At 38.9% G+C, this 17,454-nt stretch overlaps 2 protein-coding genes across 9 annotated transcripts in view; one reads left to right on the top strand and one right to left on the bottom strand.

Moving 5' to 3' along the window:
* Positions 1–10,772, top strand: part of sgip1a (SH3GL interacting endocytic adaptor 1a) — a 57,051-nt gene extending 46,279 nt beyond the window's left edge. For 7 of the 8 annotated variants that reach the window (XM_072389122.1, XM_072389124.1, XM_072389126.1 and 4 more), the window contains 7 exons: positions 703–814; positions 1,797–1,952; positions 3,221–3,356; positions 3,553–3,755; positions 4,011–4,075; positions 5,375–5,539; positions 6,542–10,772. In XM_072389122.1, coding sequence (XP_072245223.1) covers positions 703–814; positions 1,797–1,952; positions 3,221–3,356; positions 3,553–3,755; positions 4,011–4,075; positions 5,375–5,539; positions 6,542–6,564 — 860 coding nt within the window. In that variant the 3' untranslated portion in view covers positions 6,565–10,772. The remainder of the gene's footprint in view (positions 1–702; positions 815–1,796; positions 1,953–3,220; positions 3,357–3,552; positions 3,756–4,010; positions 4,076–5,374; positions 5,540–6,541) is intronic. The other variant, XR_011916920.1, reaches the window with a different exon arrangement.
* Positions 10,773–11,626: 854 nt separating this feature from the next.
* On the bottom strand, positions 11,627–13,508 carry insl5a (insulin-like 5a). Its single transcript, XM_072389136.1, has 3 exons — positions 13,230–13,508; positions 12,395–12,426; positions 11,627–12,001 (listed from the first exon to the last, which is right to left on the bottom strand). The coding sequence occupies exons 1-3, from the start codon at positions 13,399–13,401 to the stop codon at positions 11,882–11,884; spliced, it is 324 nt and encodes a 107-aa protein (XP_072245237.1). The 5' UTR covers positions 13,402–13,508; the 3' UTR covers positions 11,627–11,881.
* Positions 13,509–17,454: the final 3,946 nt, after the last annotated feature.

The raw sequence follows: 17,454 nt of genomic DNA, 5'->3' as shown, positions 1-17,454 counted from the left end.
TTCTTTCTGTACTTCTAACGGCCTTATCGCGACTTTTTTCCTTTATGGTCGGCTGGTTCTTCAGTTTGATATTTGCGCTCCTTGATTTTCTCTGTTTTGTCAGAATAAGTCAACTTTGACAGCACGTCTGGAACTTTCTCTCTGTCTGCCTCTGCCTCTTCTTTCTCGTCCAGCTGTGCTTATTCAGATAGCAGAAAAGATGAGTGTCTTAACATTCAGTGCAGAAATTCCTAAATTTAAGAGAAATGTTTAAAGTTATTGAGTGTAATTCTAAAGTTTGACAGTCAAAGAGCAGAGAGAAACGGGTGTTCTCCTCACAGATGATGTTGTATTTTCATTCCACCTTACTAACATCACTACTTGTTGTTAACTTTGGTGTAAAGTTTCGTTTCATCCCTGTAATTTGCACATGGTTTGCTCATTTCATGCCTGCACTGTTGAATAGGAAGAGTGTTGAGTCCTGCTTTGGAATATCGAACATGTATATGTTGAAGCTATTGAAACTCAAATCACTAATTCAGTCAAATTCAGTCCAGGTTTTTGATGAATTAAAAGATTAATTTAATTCTGATTTTATTTGATCTATAACAACTAAGAAAGAAACAGCGGTGAGCAGTACTCTAGCATAGTCAGTTTCTTTTTTAAGTTGGACTTGAGTTTTTGCCGTGTTTGATTATGGTTGTCTGTTTGTGTGGCTGTTAGGCTGCTCCAGAGGGCCCAGTCCTCTCACAATGGGGGCTCAGGACACTCTTCCTGTGGCTGCTGCGTTCACAGAGACAGTCAATGCCTTCTTTAAAGGAGCTGACCCCAGCAAGTACGTCCTCACACATTTACACACATCCAATCATTCCTGATTAGAGTTGAGCTCCATAACCAGGGTTACAAATTGTGTCTTTGTTCTTTCTTTTTTTTCTGTGGGGGGTGGACAGAGGCTGCTTCTTCAGTTTATAAAGTTTGAAAAGAAAACACGACAGATGGTTTACTCAATTAGTCCATTTTCATCATGTAAAAGCAATGTATAGACACTAACTGAAATGTGGGAAAATGCACGGTGGGTTTCCATAGGATTTGCTTGTTTTTTGTCAGCAACTCTAACTTCATTTGAGGTGTTTGTGTCAGCTGTACAAGCAGCTGTAATAAGATGTGAGCAGTTCTGGGATCACACATAAATAATAATAATTTATACACATGTTAAAATCTGTCACTGGAGGTTTACAACTGTTCATAAATGTGTTCAAACCTCATCAATAATGGAGGTTTTTAATGTTTGTTCATTATCACAGAGAGTAATGTGTTCATAAATGAATATCTGAAATATCAGCTGACATTCCATTTCATTAAAAATCACCAGTTTATTATTATTATTTTCAAACAACTGTCACAATAGATTTATAGAAAACTGTATATTTTGGCAAATCGACGTGTAAACACTGAGGTTACCTGCTTATGACTTTGTTATGCTCTGGAAGGCATTCCTCATTATGACAACAGTTTCTGATAAAATTGTCACCCTTGCAAAGTAGCTGAGCATAACTGAGCATGCTTGTTTTTGTGTTTTCACTACTTTGATGTGAGTTGAGAGTAGTGAAATGATTTCAGTTATTGATTATTGATGTATTGATTCATGTGTCTTATCATAGCAGTGCTTTGATTTTGTAGTCCTGTGTGAATCATGGTTTACTCATCTTTTTCAGACTCTTATCCAGCCAGTATGACAACGATTAAGATTTATTAACAAAAGAAACAAGAAGTATTAACCATATTTGTGCATACCCCTCCCTCCGTCTTCCTCTCAGGTGTGTTGTGAAGATCATAGGTGAGATGGTTTTGTCGTTTCCGGCGGGAATCACACGGCACTTTGCCAATAACCCGTCCCCTGCCGTGCTAACCTTCAGCATAACCAACTACAGCCGACTGGAGCATGTGCTGCCTAACCCCCAGCTGCTCTGCTGGTAATGTCATCACTGTGAACTCACCAACTTTTCTAAAAAAGCGAATAAATGAATTTGCTCCTCTCACTGGAGACGGTATCTCAGTGAAGAACCTAACCTTTTTGTGATCACACTTAGATGTTTTACAGCATCCTCTTTGAGTCAGAAGGCATTACTACCTAACTTCAAAATTCCCCCAAAATGTTTAACATGTTACAATTGAACTAAAACTTATTAAAACCAGTTCAGATGCATAGACATTATACATGTTGTTAATGACATAAATTTCGTTTAAAAGATAGTTTAAAAAGCACTTCTTGTTATTTCAGACTTTTTATTTAGTTATTTTTTCTCATTTCTGTTGATTTGTATATCACCTTTGAATATTATAATGATCATTTTCACCCAATGATTCATGCACACTATACATATACAATGTTATGTAATGCAAACTCAGTGAATTAAATGTTTAATAATCAGCACGAAAATAAGTCAGTTACATGATGAAAAGAGTGTTGAATTAAAAGGGGGTGTCAGAATGAGATTTAGAATGAATTGAACTGACAAATAAGCAGCAAAGAAGTTATAAAAAAGTGTTTGTAGTTTAACTGTAAACTGGTAAAACTGTGCGGGATCTGGAAGAGTGAAAATTTATTTTCCCAAATGGTTTGTTCTTGGTTGTGAAATCCATGAAGACCTGAACTGCTCCCTATAAATGGGTTCTGGTACACAACAGGTCTTAATGGGTTAAGCTTTGACCACCGAGGATGCACAAACTTTGGTGAGATCATTCCCGACAGTTACGCTGACTGGACGTTGAGTCATCATGAGGTCATCTGGCTTTTCGGATACATTGTTTCTTTTTTGTTTGTTTTGTTTGAGTCATGTTGCGCTTGTAAGATAATAAAATATTAAATTAGATTTGTCATTATAGTCAGACAAAGCTTCTTCTTTATATTTAGTCTTTTTGCCCACGGTGCCCTTTACGTCTTCCACACTAATCTACCTGTTGCCCTCTGTATCAGCATAGCTGTTAATCTGTCATCTCTCTCGTGATGTTAGAAAGCAGTTTGATTTTTAAGAAGTTTTGTTTGATCTTATTGATCAATATTTTATCTAGTGTAACCCATGGCAACTAAATATTAAACACTAAAAAAAATCCCCATTAATGCTGATATTTGTTGTCATAGTAAAGCAAAAATTGTCTGATATTTTTTTTACGCATAGAGCAGTGTCACCATTTTAGAAAATCCAAAGAGTTCAATAACATTTCACTGCTTCCCCAACAGTGACACCACCACACAAGCCAAGGCCAATGCCAAGGACTTCTGGGTGAATATGCCAAACCTGATATCTCATTTAAAGAAGGTGGCAGAGCAGAAGCCACAGGCAACATACTACAATGTGGACATGCTCAAGTATCAGGTAGGCTTGGCCTTTAGAAGTACTTCCATCCCCCAAAATTACCCCAATGGTTCACAGCCTGGTTCGTTCACTGAATGTTTTTTTTCTTCTTTTTTTTTTCTGAGCGTTTGAATGAGCTTTAAAGACAATATGCTAGAATTATACAATAAAAAAGAGCAGTTTCATATCATGCCTTCACTCTTATGTCTGTGGCCAGGTATCGACACAGGGCCACCAGTCGACTCCTCTGAACCTGGCGGTGAGCTGGAGGTGTGAGCCCACCAGCACTGACCTGAGGATAGACTACAAATATAATGGGGAGGCCATGTCAACAGCGATGGCCCTCAACAACGTCCAGTTCCTTGTACCTGTCGATGGAGGCGTTTCAAAACTACAGGCTGTCTTACCTCCTGCTGCATGGTACAGTCCATACTGTTAAAAGATGCAATTAGGCAGCCTACAGCTAATGACCTGAAGTAGTTATTACAGCACTTTAGACTGCTTGTTTTCAGGACTTTTTTATGCAATGATAAGCATTTATTAAAGAATCACATGAATAAATCTTTAGGTTTTTGTTTTAAATGTGTTGCTAAATGAATGATAAAAGCACGCTGCAGCTTATGGCATGTTTTCATGGTCTCACTCAGTAGTTTTCTCTCTTTTAAATCCTGATAGGAATGCAGAGCAGCAAAGAATCCTTTGGAAGATCCCTGATATCTCCCAGAAATCTGAAAATGGAGGTATGAGAGACATTTGACTAAACCTGTATTTGTCAGTTTAAACATGGTGGTTTAGTATAGAAGGGTGATTTGGAGATTTTGTAACCAAAGGCAACCTACAACAAAAATAAGACGTAGTCAGAGATTCTCAACAAACTCACAGTATTACTGCTCTTATTCCAGCGTCTAAAACCAACAAAAAGTTTAGGGAGAGGAAACCACTTATGTGAAAACCTTAATTACGTAGTCAAGAGAATAAAAAGTTTGTGACTTTTTGGAGCTGCGCTTTCCTTTTTCCTCTTAGCTGTGCAGATCCACAAATTGATGACCTAAAAAATAAACTAAAACTCAAGTATTTTACTTTTGGAATTTTTTTGGTTATGTTTTCTGTACATTATTGGTGTTTTAAGCTTAACATTTTGCATTAAAGCAGTATTGAGTACAGGACAAACACAGATAAAATTGTAAGATGGAAACAGACTTTGAGATGAATAGAAAAGCAGGGATGTTCTTTGATGGAGCTGATCTAAATTCATAACCAGTAGTCAGGAGGGAGAAAGTTCAGTGCCCCTCAGGAACTTTTAGGCTAACACTGCCCTCTTCTGTCTGATCGTGGTACTACATTTACTTCACAGAAACCTTGTGATCGCTGCAGTGACATCTGTCTGCACTGTGGGAGTGCGTAGCATCCTTACTTAAGCTGTTGGGGGTTGGATAGATTAGTCCACTAAAGAATCCCCTGTGGGATGTTTATTTAAAAAAAAAAAAAAAGGTTTATCCTAATTTGTGCACCAGACAAAGTGTTAAACACTTTACAACTCTCCTGTGACTCAGAACAAGATGAAGCAGGTATATAAAATGGATAGATGGATAACACATGATGCCCACTCTTGATTTATTGGCTATTTTAACAAAATAAAAGGTAAAAAAGCCCACCAAGATTCACCAGATGTGTGGTAAGGCACTGAACTGGATTATAAATTCTCTTTCAGGTAGAACAGACTCTAATCAGTTTAATTTAGAGATGGAAGACACTTTATCAAATAAGTTATGTTTGGTTATTGTACTTCTGATACATCCAGCAAACATTTCACCATTGAGCAAGAACTTATGCAACCATCTGTTCTCTCAGGAGTAAAGTGGAGATGTTGGCTTTGTAAACTTTGTGGTATATGCAGTTAGTTACCTTTCTTCCTGCTTTTGATTTCTGTTCACTTTTCTATACCGTAGGTGTTTTATACATGACATTTTCTTATTTTTAGATTTGGCCCCATCCCCTGTCCTCATCCATATCTTTCTACATTCGCACTCTCTCTCCAGGTGTGGGATCATTGTTAGCGCGCTTCCAGCTAACAGAGGGTCCCAGTAAACCAGCTCCACTGGCAGTGCAGTTCACCAGTGAGGGCAGCACCCTGTCAGGCTGTGACATTGAACTGGCTGGACCAGGGTACCGCTTCTCTCTTGTCAAGAAGAGGTTTGCTGCAGGTCAGTTTAGTGTCTCTGAATTTTCCAAACCAAAAGTCTAATAAATACTTTGACAACTCTGCAAGCAGATCAAAACTGTCTTCACAAGCACTGATGCTGAAGCAGACAGCTCACGATCACTTTGCTTTTGTTCTGGGTTTTTCCAAATTCATCGAACTACGCAAGAGCGTAGGTTTGATGCAAATAAATACTTTAATACAGTTAGAACTTAATAGAATTCCAGTGTCATGAATACCCAAACAATAAATATCTTTGACTGAAGTTTAAAATGGTGTTTTATTAAAGTCTGCACTAGTCTACATGCTCGCTGTCATAAGTTTTCCAGCTGAAAAGCTGATTGAGGCTCATCCCTTACCTACAGAATAGAACATTTATTTTTCTGTAATATAATTATTGGAGATTAGGGATGAAAACTATAATTATTGCACTGCATTTTACAAATGAATACCATGCTCAGTACAGTAGCTTTCATTGTCTACTTATATCACGTAATTATGCAGCTCGCATTTAAAGAGACCGTAAAGAATATGCTCGTCTTATCCTCGTAGCCCTTAGAATGCCTTAATGACCTTCACTATACTGACCTGTTTTTGTGTGGACTTCGTCACTGGAGAGGTGCTTTTACAGTCCTCCAGCACAGGATGGACCTGTTGGTACAGTGAGAGAGAGACTGCATAGACATCATGAACATTTTGGAAGCAACCAACTTTGTCTGTGTCGACCACAATTTTAGGCTTACAAACAACATAAATACCAGATGCTAAGTGACAGTCTGAAACATCTGCTAGTTGCAGATTTTAATTTTAATTCATCTGACTCTGAGTCTGACTGAGGCTTACACATGTGAGACTGAATCACTCCATTGTGGCCTTTTTGTGATGAATCACATCATTTTCTTTGAAATATTTCCCAGGATAATGTAATGTCTCTGAAGTTCACAATAGATGAATGTGATAGCTGTAAATTATTAAATAGATTAAGTGTTTTGTTGGTGTTTTTCAGGAAAATACCTGGCTGACAACTGACCCGCACAACTGAGAGTAGCTCTGTTGAACAAAAGGACTGCAGTGGACCGAGGCTGGCACCAGAGGGCAGACTCACCCCAGACACCAGACTCTCCTTAAATCCTTTCTGAACCCACACAACAGGTCCACAGCCTGCCCAGCAGTATTGTATAAGTTACATATAGCATTGTGGAACTGTTTTAGGTCACGTAATTATCGTATTTGTAGTCATCTCATAACATCCGTGTTGCTGCAGTTAGACAGCTGGGTTCTTCCTTCTCTAAAGTCTGTGCCTCTGTCTTCACCCTCCTCTGGTGTGGTGGTGTTATTGTGAGTTTCACTGCAGCTGCCTGACTGAAGACATAGACAGAAAGAATATCAGTCAGAATTTATCTCTGGGTGGCACGTTTTGTTGTTCTCAGTCCTTAAAAATATCCTAAAATAACATCATTGTGCTTAGACACGCGTCCCAACCGAGGTAGATCTGAAGCAGGGCCCATGATATTGCATAGTAAGTTACACCTGACTGACCGGCGCCTGAGACAGCTGTGCGTAGTGTTCTTTGCACTGGTGTGTAGTCCTTTCTTTACCAGACACACAGAGCGTTGTTAAATGATCATTGTTGTTGCTTTTGTGCAATTGTATGAAACTCAAAATCAAGTAACTGCATTAAAGGAGAGTTTAAAGCATCACCTACTGGTACTACAGGGTCACATGATGGAATTCTGGATGGAATTCTTTTTTCATACTGATGCAACAGTCGGGCAATTTTCTTTTTCTGAACTACACACAAACACTGAGGTTGCTAGCGTGTTAGGCAGCTGCAATGATGAGTCGGTTCACTGGTTGCATAAAAAAAACACTATTTCCCGTCAGAATAAAAGAGGTGTACAAAGTGTCATTTTAAATCAACAATATATATCTTAAAGGGCGTTTGGTGTTTTCCTCGTATTGTCGAATAGCCTTTCTGTTGTTCCGGGACAGCAGTGTTAGCCTTCAGACTACATGACAGCGTTCTATTTTTATTTATTGATGATTGTGTATAAAATATGTGATCCTGTATATGAATAGAATTTGAATGGTATCACACAACTCGGAACCCGTAAAGGTATAAATATTTGGAATTTCTCTCATTTTTGTTATTTGTGTAGTTCGGTAACCTGTGTACAGTATAAGGCATAATTTTTGAATTTATTTCAGATATAATTTTTTAACTCAAGTGCAACAGAAGATTTGAGCTATATATGGGTGGGAAGGGTAATTTAAAGAAAAAGATAAATATCTTCCTGAATGCTGTGTTATGCTTTGTGAAAGCAGTGTTAGTGTAGAATTAGTTATACCATGGGCAAGGTCCACACTTTAAAGTTGCTAAAAGTATGTGTTGGAAGTACAGTCTAACCAGCTGGCCCCAGTCCATGTTGTCTGTGTTTACCTGCCTGCAGGCTGGCTTGGTGTCTGTTGTGATGAAGCTCAGTGTTACTCAGCTGCGTCATCAGAGAGTCTCTCATCCCTCAGGCAGAGTCCAAGTCCACCGTCTTACAGCTGGCAGCGGTAGTACTTGTTCTGCTCATCACTCTTGTGAGTTTTATGTAGCAGCACCTGAACTAGTTCTCCGCCTGCTGCAGGTTCTGCTTGGAGTGGTTTCTCCCTCTGGGAGAGTACAACAAGGACTAGTGTTACCAGCTTGTGTCTGACATAGTGGAGTTGGGTTGCATTCTCAGGGTGAGAAACTCACTGGAGAGAAGCAGAATGACATCAAGGAATGTCACAACAGCGACCACACAGGACAGAATGAACTTGGGTTAGCTGGTTAAGAGCAACTGAGCTTTCAAATGAAACACTTACAAATATACATTGAAAGAAGTAGTTTGACATTTTGGGAAATGCACTAGATGAAAAGATCAGTATCTCTCATATACCTGCCAGGAGACCGTTCACTTTGCATGGAGAATGGCTTCTGATTTAATCATGAAATCTCCACTTACAAGCACCTTTTAAAACTTCCCGATAAACACATTATGTCCTGTTTCTTCTGTATAAATAACAATTTGTGATGTTGAAAAGATGTAAGGTCTACCTTAAAGCTTCGGAGGTGCCTGTAGGTGGATTGTAGCCGTGATAGCAACTCGGCCTTATGTGATGGTAATACTGCTCAATCATTCTTTTTTTCCAAACCTAAAATATCTTTGGATTGCCATAAAGTATTTTACAAATATTCAGGTTCTTGCTATGATGAAAAGTTACCTCTGTGGTAGTTTCTTTTCAGTTTCTATAGTACCAACAGTTTGTCAAAGTTATCATTTGTTCACCGTTTTGTTTACCAAATACCTGTCAAACTGACTACATTCCCTTTAACCTCAGCTGTTCTTTATGGTAAGTGTTCATTACTGAATTACTTTTAGCCTGCTGACATGCTTAACTCTGATGGGTATTATTGTAAACATTCTACCTGCTAATAATCAGCATGTTAGCATCGACAGTTGGAGCAAGCTGTCATCATTTAGCTCAATTTGTCTCCTTTTCACAGCCCCAAAGAGACTCTTTAACCTCATTAACATTTGGGCAAAGAAAAAGCTATTCATTTCCCCTTTGATTACTGTCTTCATGCTAAGTTAAGCTAACAGATAGCTTGCTTAGCTTCATGTTTAGCGGACACAGGATTGATAAGAAAGTAAATGTGTCCTGTAATTTCCCAAAATCTCAAGTTATCCTTTCATTATGACAATGATGCAAAAAAAGAAAGAGGAAAAAAAAAAGTTTCTCTCAGCTGCATTGATTAAGTATGGTGACCGTGATACCATCAAAGTGGAACAGGATTTATGTGCTGGGACCAGCTTTTTTCTTTGATTCAAACCTCAAAGCAGACAGGGCATGCTGATTCACCATCCCCAGCTCTGCCATCTGCCTTCAGTTTCTCCTCTGCTTTGACTATGGTTCACAAGTTAAGCTTCTCACCTGTTTCATACCTGTTACCAATTGCCTCCCTGGTACCTTAACTCCAAGATAATATCATGTGCACACCCTGATCATCCAGCCAGCACTTGAATCCATGGCTTTATTTTTCATAATCGTAATGGTCTCTGTGAGATGACATGATTTGAATGAGGACGTGGAGCAAGGTTAAGTCGACCAAAATGTTTAGTTCTTTTCTTTTTTGTTTTTTGTATTTAATGTGTGTGTACCCCGTACAGTCAGTCCTATTCTATGGAGAATAAGCTGAATATTTTTAAAATGCATAAAAATGGAAAAAATATTATATTGTTTAATGTGAAAAGAAAAAACACTGTGCAGATTATGTTAAACTTCCTGAATGCTCTGACACTCAACATGAAGAACAAAAAGCGTGTGTGAAGTGTAAACGAAAATCTCTGTACTGTACTGTTTGTTGGCATTCTGCTAAATGTAACCAATCACAGTCCTGTGAGAACTGTCAAAAAAAAAAAACATAGTTTGCTAAATTTAGGCTAGAAAGGTAGTTAATTTTATACCAGTACTTCTACTCAGCTTTGTAGTACTTTTCATTGGACACAGTGTAGAAATATCTGTAGTTATTCCTGATCTGGGACTTCCATTGAAAATTAAAACCTTGTTCTTGACCAGTCTGAGAGAACACAACAGTTCCATATTATTTAAGTGAGGACAGTTATTGGTGATTGGTGCCATTTAGCTCCTAGTTTGGTAACATTTCCTTTTATGTTGATTGGACGACACAACATGCCTGACAGGACGTCGTTACCTTCTGCGTGAATTTTGAGGCTTTCAGTGCAACAGTCACTACAGCATTATCTACCGGTACCCCACCATGCACACAACCCATCATATACATGTTTTAAATTACCACAAGGCAATACTAAACCTTGTCTGTTAGTTGTTGAATATTGTTTGCATTGTTTAATGATTAAAAAAAATGGAACAAAACTTTTTCCAGCTTTTCATCTCTGTGATGAATTTGTCTTGCAGTAGTTCAGTATTGCATGCAAAGCATGCAGTCAAAGGTGGGGCATCTATGATGATAGATAGTACTGAAATGACGTGTTGTGCTGAGCGTCACTTAACTTGTATTAATGTTGAGAAGAGAGCAGGGAGTGTGTTTATGTGTGATAGAAGCCAGGATGCTTTTTGGTTCTGTACCGTTAACCTCAAACACATGTGCAAGGACATAACAATGCTGAGATGAACTGAGGAACTTAGTTTGCTTCTTTCCAAAACCAATAAAAGTTATAACTGGATGCATCCTTTTGCTGTTTTCTATATATCATGCAAGTAGTATGGGTTCATTAAGTGGCCATATCAGTTTTATTTTCCCTCCGATGATTATTCATCAGACTGGCCACGCAGCACCTGCTTGTAGTCCAGAAGGTCTGTTAAAATCTCTTCTCACTGATAACTGAAACCAGCTCATATTTAGCAGGTAGCCTCTTTTGGTTTTGTAAGCAAATGCTTACAAAGTCTATGCCCGTGTCATCACTATAAAATGTTCAGTTAGAAACCAAAACACTAATCTTTTTCCTAAACTAAGTCAGGTACTCGTATCCTAAACCAAAGCAAATGGCAACTGAAAATGAGTCTTAAAGGAGAAGTTAGACAGCATCTCTCCCATATGGAAAAAGCATTTACTAGCCATATGTATTGGGATGATATATGATAAAGCCATTTAAATGGCTGAAAATATTTCAACATGTCCCCAACAAACAATGGAACTGGCAAAGGTGAGCAGTTTGTCCTGCTTTAAATAGTTTTTACATATACCATGCTTTAATTAGACACAAATGCAAGTTCCTTGCCCTGTTTGAATAATGAATTACTGGTTCCCAGTTCAATTTTTTGGCTGTGATTTCTTAACATGACGCACTGCTTCAACAGACAGTAATGTCAAAAACACCACACAGAACATGCAAACCCTGCGCAAGAACATTTATTTAACAATAATGACTAGATGGAATACAACTCAAGTTTTCTTATAAAGAAATCAAAGCAGAGCTGGAAATTTTGCAAACTGGCAACCCTGTGGATTCATTCTACACACATACAGGACACAGTCTGGGCTGAAATGTCATCTCTTCGCACGGAATCTAATCCCCCCCTGTTTGAAATATAATCAGTTGTGCTTTTATAGTTGCACACATCTTCTAGCTCAGGTTCTTACATACACATTCACATATGCGCCACACTCGCATCTATAAACCTCACAAGTTGTACGACGATCATAATGTTACAAGTCAGCGCGTGATTCAGGTTTGGTTTCCTCAGATTTGGTTTTTAGTAGTAAGGCAAGATGGGAGAGAACACAGTCCTTTTGGTCACTTTGAGGATGGGAAAAAGAAGCAGGGGGTCATCCTCAGCAGAGGTACGTGAGGTCGCTCTTTCTGCAGCCAATCTTACAGCACATGGTGGCCAGGATTTTATTAATGTCCCGTTTGGTCATTTCAGAGCCTGAGCTGCTGAGGCTCTCCAAGCTCTGCTCTGCTGCAGGCAAACCTACATCAACAAAACAGAAATTGATGCAGAGTGAAAAAACTGTCTGGAAAAATCTTGTCTTGACAAAACACATATTTTCTGATGGAAATATCCAGAAATGGAACTGTACAATCTGCATTTGACTTTGTGGAAAACATGAAATATCAAAGTATATCAACCATTAATGTGGGTCTTTTTTTACATCTCTTTCCAAGAGAGCATTTAATGATCGACTTTTCATATCAGTCCCATGTAATTTATGTTCATTTTCTCATTAAAAAAGAAACCCTAAATGGCTGCGCTAATTAAGGCAGCTCTATTTGTCCTCTACGGTGTCAAGTTTCCTCTTTCTAATCAGCACGACTGATATGCTAACTGGATTTGTCTGACAGACCGTAAGAGAGAGACTGCCCAAGGAAAGGCCTCCTCCAGCATTTTAATGAAATGTGGCCTCTCGTCTTCGCATGATCTTAACTGAACAAGTCACTCCATGGAGACATTCATCTGCCTGCACACCCACACACACTGCAGACAATCATTTAGTAAGTAACACGCAGCGGAGACAGCGCACACTGACAAAAATCCAGCAGTGGAAAGCCACAAGTCATCGGTTTGGTTTTGTTTTATGATCCATTTTAGTGATACAAACACAGAAAAGTGTCGGTGTCACTGCGCATTCTCTCAGTCAACTCACTGTTGAGAATCACTGTCAAAAGAACGATACTTAAAAAGATAATACAAATAGCACCTACAGGATATACTACCTTGGAGTTTCCAAAACTAAATGGGTAGAAAAACACCTCAGGCTGAATTTTAGGGACTTTTTTCCTAACATTGTTTCACTGAAAAGAGGGAACAGCAAATACAGAATTTATATCAGAATCAACAGCTTTTACAAATCTTGCAGCCAACTTCTTTTTTTTTTTATTATTATTTGATTCTGTCAGATTTATTTCTGATGTTGATGTCTCATGAAACTTCCATTTCTGGAGGAATTGTGTGTGAAAAATTTCCCTGATAAGGTGCTCTGTGAGTGTTTATATGACAGCAATGCTAAACACACCTGAAGCTTATTAGAAATTAATAAAATTGTGATAATAATGTGATAAGTTTGTGTGTCATGGATGGGAATTAAAAGTGAAAAGAAACAAAATTCTCTCGTCCTTGTGCTCATGTGTGTGACACACAAAATTACTGCTATGGTAGATTTAAATTTGAAAAATTCTCACCGTCCATGTCTGGTTCACCAAAGAATCTCCTCCAACGGGAGCCACCGCAGGTGTAGACGACTGCTCTCACAAACTCTCGATCACACAGTTTCATCACCTTCACCTCTGCTCTCGCTTGGTGAACACACACCATTACACACAAGAGTAGAGGCAAAACTACCAAGGCACGCATACTGGATACCAGGCTGTCTGTTGTCTCTTTTGGGTTGTTTGTTGCTCTTTCAAAACCACTGCTGGTGCTCTGTGTTATTTTTCTATCTGTTATCTTCTCTCCGAGTCCTTTTCAAGGCTGAGACACAGTTGTATGTCCACTGCTTGCATCGCCTGTATTATATACCATCCACCTTTTAGTTCGTCACTGCTCATCTCTCCTCCTCCCTCTATCTGGTCCTCAGCCCATCCCAGTGACAAACACACACACGCATACTTTTTATGCTTCCGGTTATCTCCACCATCACCATTTTTTGATCCATCTAAAACAGAGTTACAACCACAAGCCTTTTACAACCCCCAGTTGACAATCATATTAGATGAGGTGCGGCCTCCTCAGCCTCCCTCGCATCATGCGATTTCAGCCCATGATTGCACTGACCATCATTGCACTTGTTTGGCTAATTAAGGGATGCAAAGTGATTCCCCTTGCAGTCAAACAGACATTTTGTGTGTTTACAACACTCTGATGGCCTGGTTGTCTTTCACTTTACAACAGTTTGGGCTATATGAGAGGAAAAAAGTCAATGTTTACAGTCCATCATGCAGTCATTATGATACTGCTGATGGAGCGAGGAGATACTCAGAGTGACATTTTATTTTGAGCTTTAGTAGTAGAGGTCCCACTTAGGATGTCTGTGAAATGATATGTTAACTGGACATGATGTAAGGGTGTCCCCATGTTAACAGAAAAACAAGTTTAATTGCTATTAAACACAAGTAATAATTCTTGATCCTTAATCGCATATTGCTGCAACAAGTTTCCACATGTATGAAGGTGATGAATAGTGAGTGCTTATGAAAAAGAGCTGCAGCTTGTTTTGTACCAGTAAACTTAGTTTTATCAGACTACACTGATTACTGACATAAAAAATCTAGACAGATGGACAATATTACTCCTCCTTACAGATTATCATGTAGAGTGACATGATGACATGGCCATGATGAATTCTTAAAATGAACATTTAACAGTCTTGTATGTCCTATGTTTTCTTTTCATCTGTACATCCATCCATCCATTTTCTATACCCGCTTAATCCGTCGGTCTGGTCGTGGGGGGGGGGCTTGAGCCTATCCCAGCGGTCATCGGGCGAGAGGTGGGGTCCACCCTGGACAGGTCACCAGTCCATCACAGGGCCACAGAGAGACAAACGAGACAAACATCCATGCACGCTCACACTCACTCCAAAGGACAATTTTAGAGTCACCAATTAACCTAACATGCATGTTTATGGACGGTGGGGGAAGCCGGATAACCCGGAGAGAACCCATGCATACACGGGGAGAACATGCAAACTCCACACAGAAAGGCCCCAGATGGGGATCGAACCTGGACCTATGTTTTCTACTGCTATTTTTTCCCTATGTATTCAGTGCATGATTGCATCCCAGTGGAGAGGGTGGGGGTGATATACCGAGCCTATAGATGTCCTGCAAATTGTTTTATTTTCCTCATCCAGTTTTATTTATCCCAATTCCTTTTTCTTAGTCTAGTTAAACAAAAGGGTAACAGACATGTTGAATACCAGCAAACTGAGTTGCATCAGTAGCAAAGCAGAAAGAGTTTCCTCCCATCATGGTGGGAAGTTATTACTTTCTATCAAATTACAAAGCACCAACAGGTATTCCATTAATGTATTCAAGTCAAAATGCGAAAAAGTCCTAAATGCACAGAACTGAGACACAGAAATGTGAGGATTCCAAGGTATCTGACATACAGGCGAGGATGATGACAAACAACCATGCAGTCAAAGGCTGGTGAATCTCATTTCAACTTTATATCAAGGCTGTTTTTCTGCTACAATTTACAATGATATTAAAGCTCAGTGGATTGATCTAAGTTAACAATCTCACCATTATGGGACAGTACATGCATGAAGCCCAGTTAATGAATGACGGAATTAATTAAAGAGGCAACACCATTGTATGGAGGTTATAGTTGGAGCATCTACTCAGAGAAGTGAAGTTAGAGCAATTACTTTGATCATTAGTCGCTTACTGAACTGAATTGATTTCATGCTTAGTTTTTACAACTGGTAGTTCTAGAAAACTTTCACCAAAAACAGCTGGGATTAACAGAAGCACCGTTGGCCATTTATCAATGACCAACCGCCTCTCTCGTTCTGCTGCCAGCATGCTCAAGTTGTCCTTACATGCATTGCATTGTGAATGTAAGTTGCACAATTTTTTTTTTTGCCTGCAGTGTGTTTGTGTTCACACCACCAGGCAGTTTCTTTGGTTAAAAAATGTGGAACAAGAAGCCAACATTGAGAAGAGGTGGACATGCAGCATGCAGTAGTGGCAGATTGTCAAGCACAGCAGACACACACATGTAGCAGAAAAAAGAAGAGGAGAAAATGGAGTGATAAAGTGAATATAGGTTTCTCAAGCTGTGGCATTACTGTAAATGCAACGGAAAAGCTTCTCAGTAAGTGTTAATCTGCTGTACAACCTACTCCTTTTTGTTTAGACTTTATTTCTCAGAAAACTCGGGTTAAGCCTTAGTGACTGTAAAAAACAATTGAACTGTACACTCAGTGTAAAGCCAAATAAACAACGTGAAGTTTGGAGATAGAATCTGTCTTAATGAGACTGTCCATATCTCACTGAGACATTCAGTCGCCCTTTTCTCTAGGAACTCTCAAAAGAGAGGCACATGATAAATGGATGAAACAGACGCAAACCTAATTGGCTCAGGAAGATATCAGCAAGTGCATCTTTGGTCTCTCTGTCCGATTGTAAGATGGCGTCTAGAGTATCCACCTGGCAGGGAAGAGGCAGAGAGATACACTGAGGTCGGCCACGTGAGCCGACCAACAGGTGCCTGTGTGGGAGGAATAATGGTTTAAAATTGCCGGCATAAAAAACTATAATGCTAGCAAAAGTGCATTACCAGAGACTGCACAACGGTAAAAGGTCAACAAAAGAAAAGATTATATGTGATAGTATAGCAGGTTCAATAAAAACTCAGACATCAGACTGAGACATTTTAAACAACACTGCTGTCTGTCGACTTTTTTTGAGAAATTTTCTTGAAAGTGTTACTTTATAGAAAAGAAAAGCACACAAAGCAAATTAGAATACAAAGGCAAGGATCATATCAGTGTATTTTTCTACTGGTTATTATCTTCCTATTTGATTTCCATATCAGTGCTTACAGACACATGGATGTATTTAAGATGAGTTTATAGACAGCATTTGTTCAGTGCAGGAGCACATTAACAGCGGATTGAATCTCACAACATATATATTTTACAATTAAATGACATATCCTTCATTTTACAGTTTAACATCTGATGGAAAAGAAAATTAGCTTTAAAAATGGTGCTCAGTATGATTTGATGTGTGACACGTTGTTCTTAAGAGAATGTACCATGATCTATACTGATCTATACTGAAGGACTTGCTTTGCTCTGTGAGTGAATGTGGCTGTTTGACAAGGAACTTGTGTGGATGAGCCCTTCACACATGACAGAAATAAAGATAAAAGTCAGAAAAGCACAAAACTTGACAACGATAAGTACTAAACAGTTCAAAAGGGCAGAATGCTAATCTACAGTAAGCTACATGTTGTATTTTATGATATTTTCACATACATATTGAAGGCCAAACATTTGCACGTTCTGTCTTTTTGTTTACTGCCATCATACATAAACAATGGCCTGTATTACATATACAACCAAGGCTTTATCATAGTATGACCACAACTTGAGTGCTCACCTTTTGCTATTTCTGCAGTGATACTTCAAAACAGTTCTCTCTCCTTTTACTGAAGAAACAAAAGTCTGAACATGTGCTCCCTGACAAAACAGAAATCAGGGTTATGTAAACTAGATTGTAGAACTTTTTTATGTAACAGGTGCATAAAACATTGCATGACTCAATGGGGAAGTAAACTAATGTCAATACTCTCTGTGGCTCATTAAATGTGTTTTCAGAACATTAAACCTTCATCACTCCCTCTGTACAGCATTTGCCTTTCCCTTTCATAGTAAACGTTTCCTGTTTTCAGCTC

The sequence above is a fragment of the Leuresthes tenuis genome, unplaced genomic scaffold, assembly GCF_036924035.1.
Source record: "Leuresthes tenuis unplaced genomic scaffold, fLeuTen1.0.hap1 SCAF_7, whole genome shotgun sequence".
In the NCBI taxonomy this organism is placed as follows: Eukaryota; Metazoa; Chordata; class Actinopteri; order Atheriniformes; family Atherinopsidae; genus Leuresthes; species Leuresthes tenuis.
This window is presented reverse-complemented; position numbering and strand designations above follow the sequence as displayed.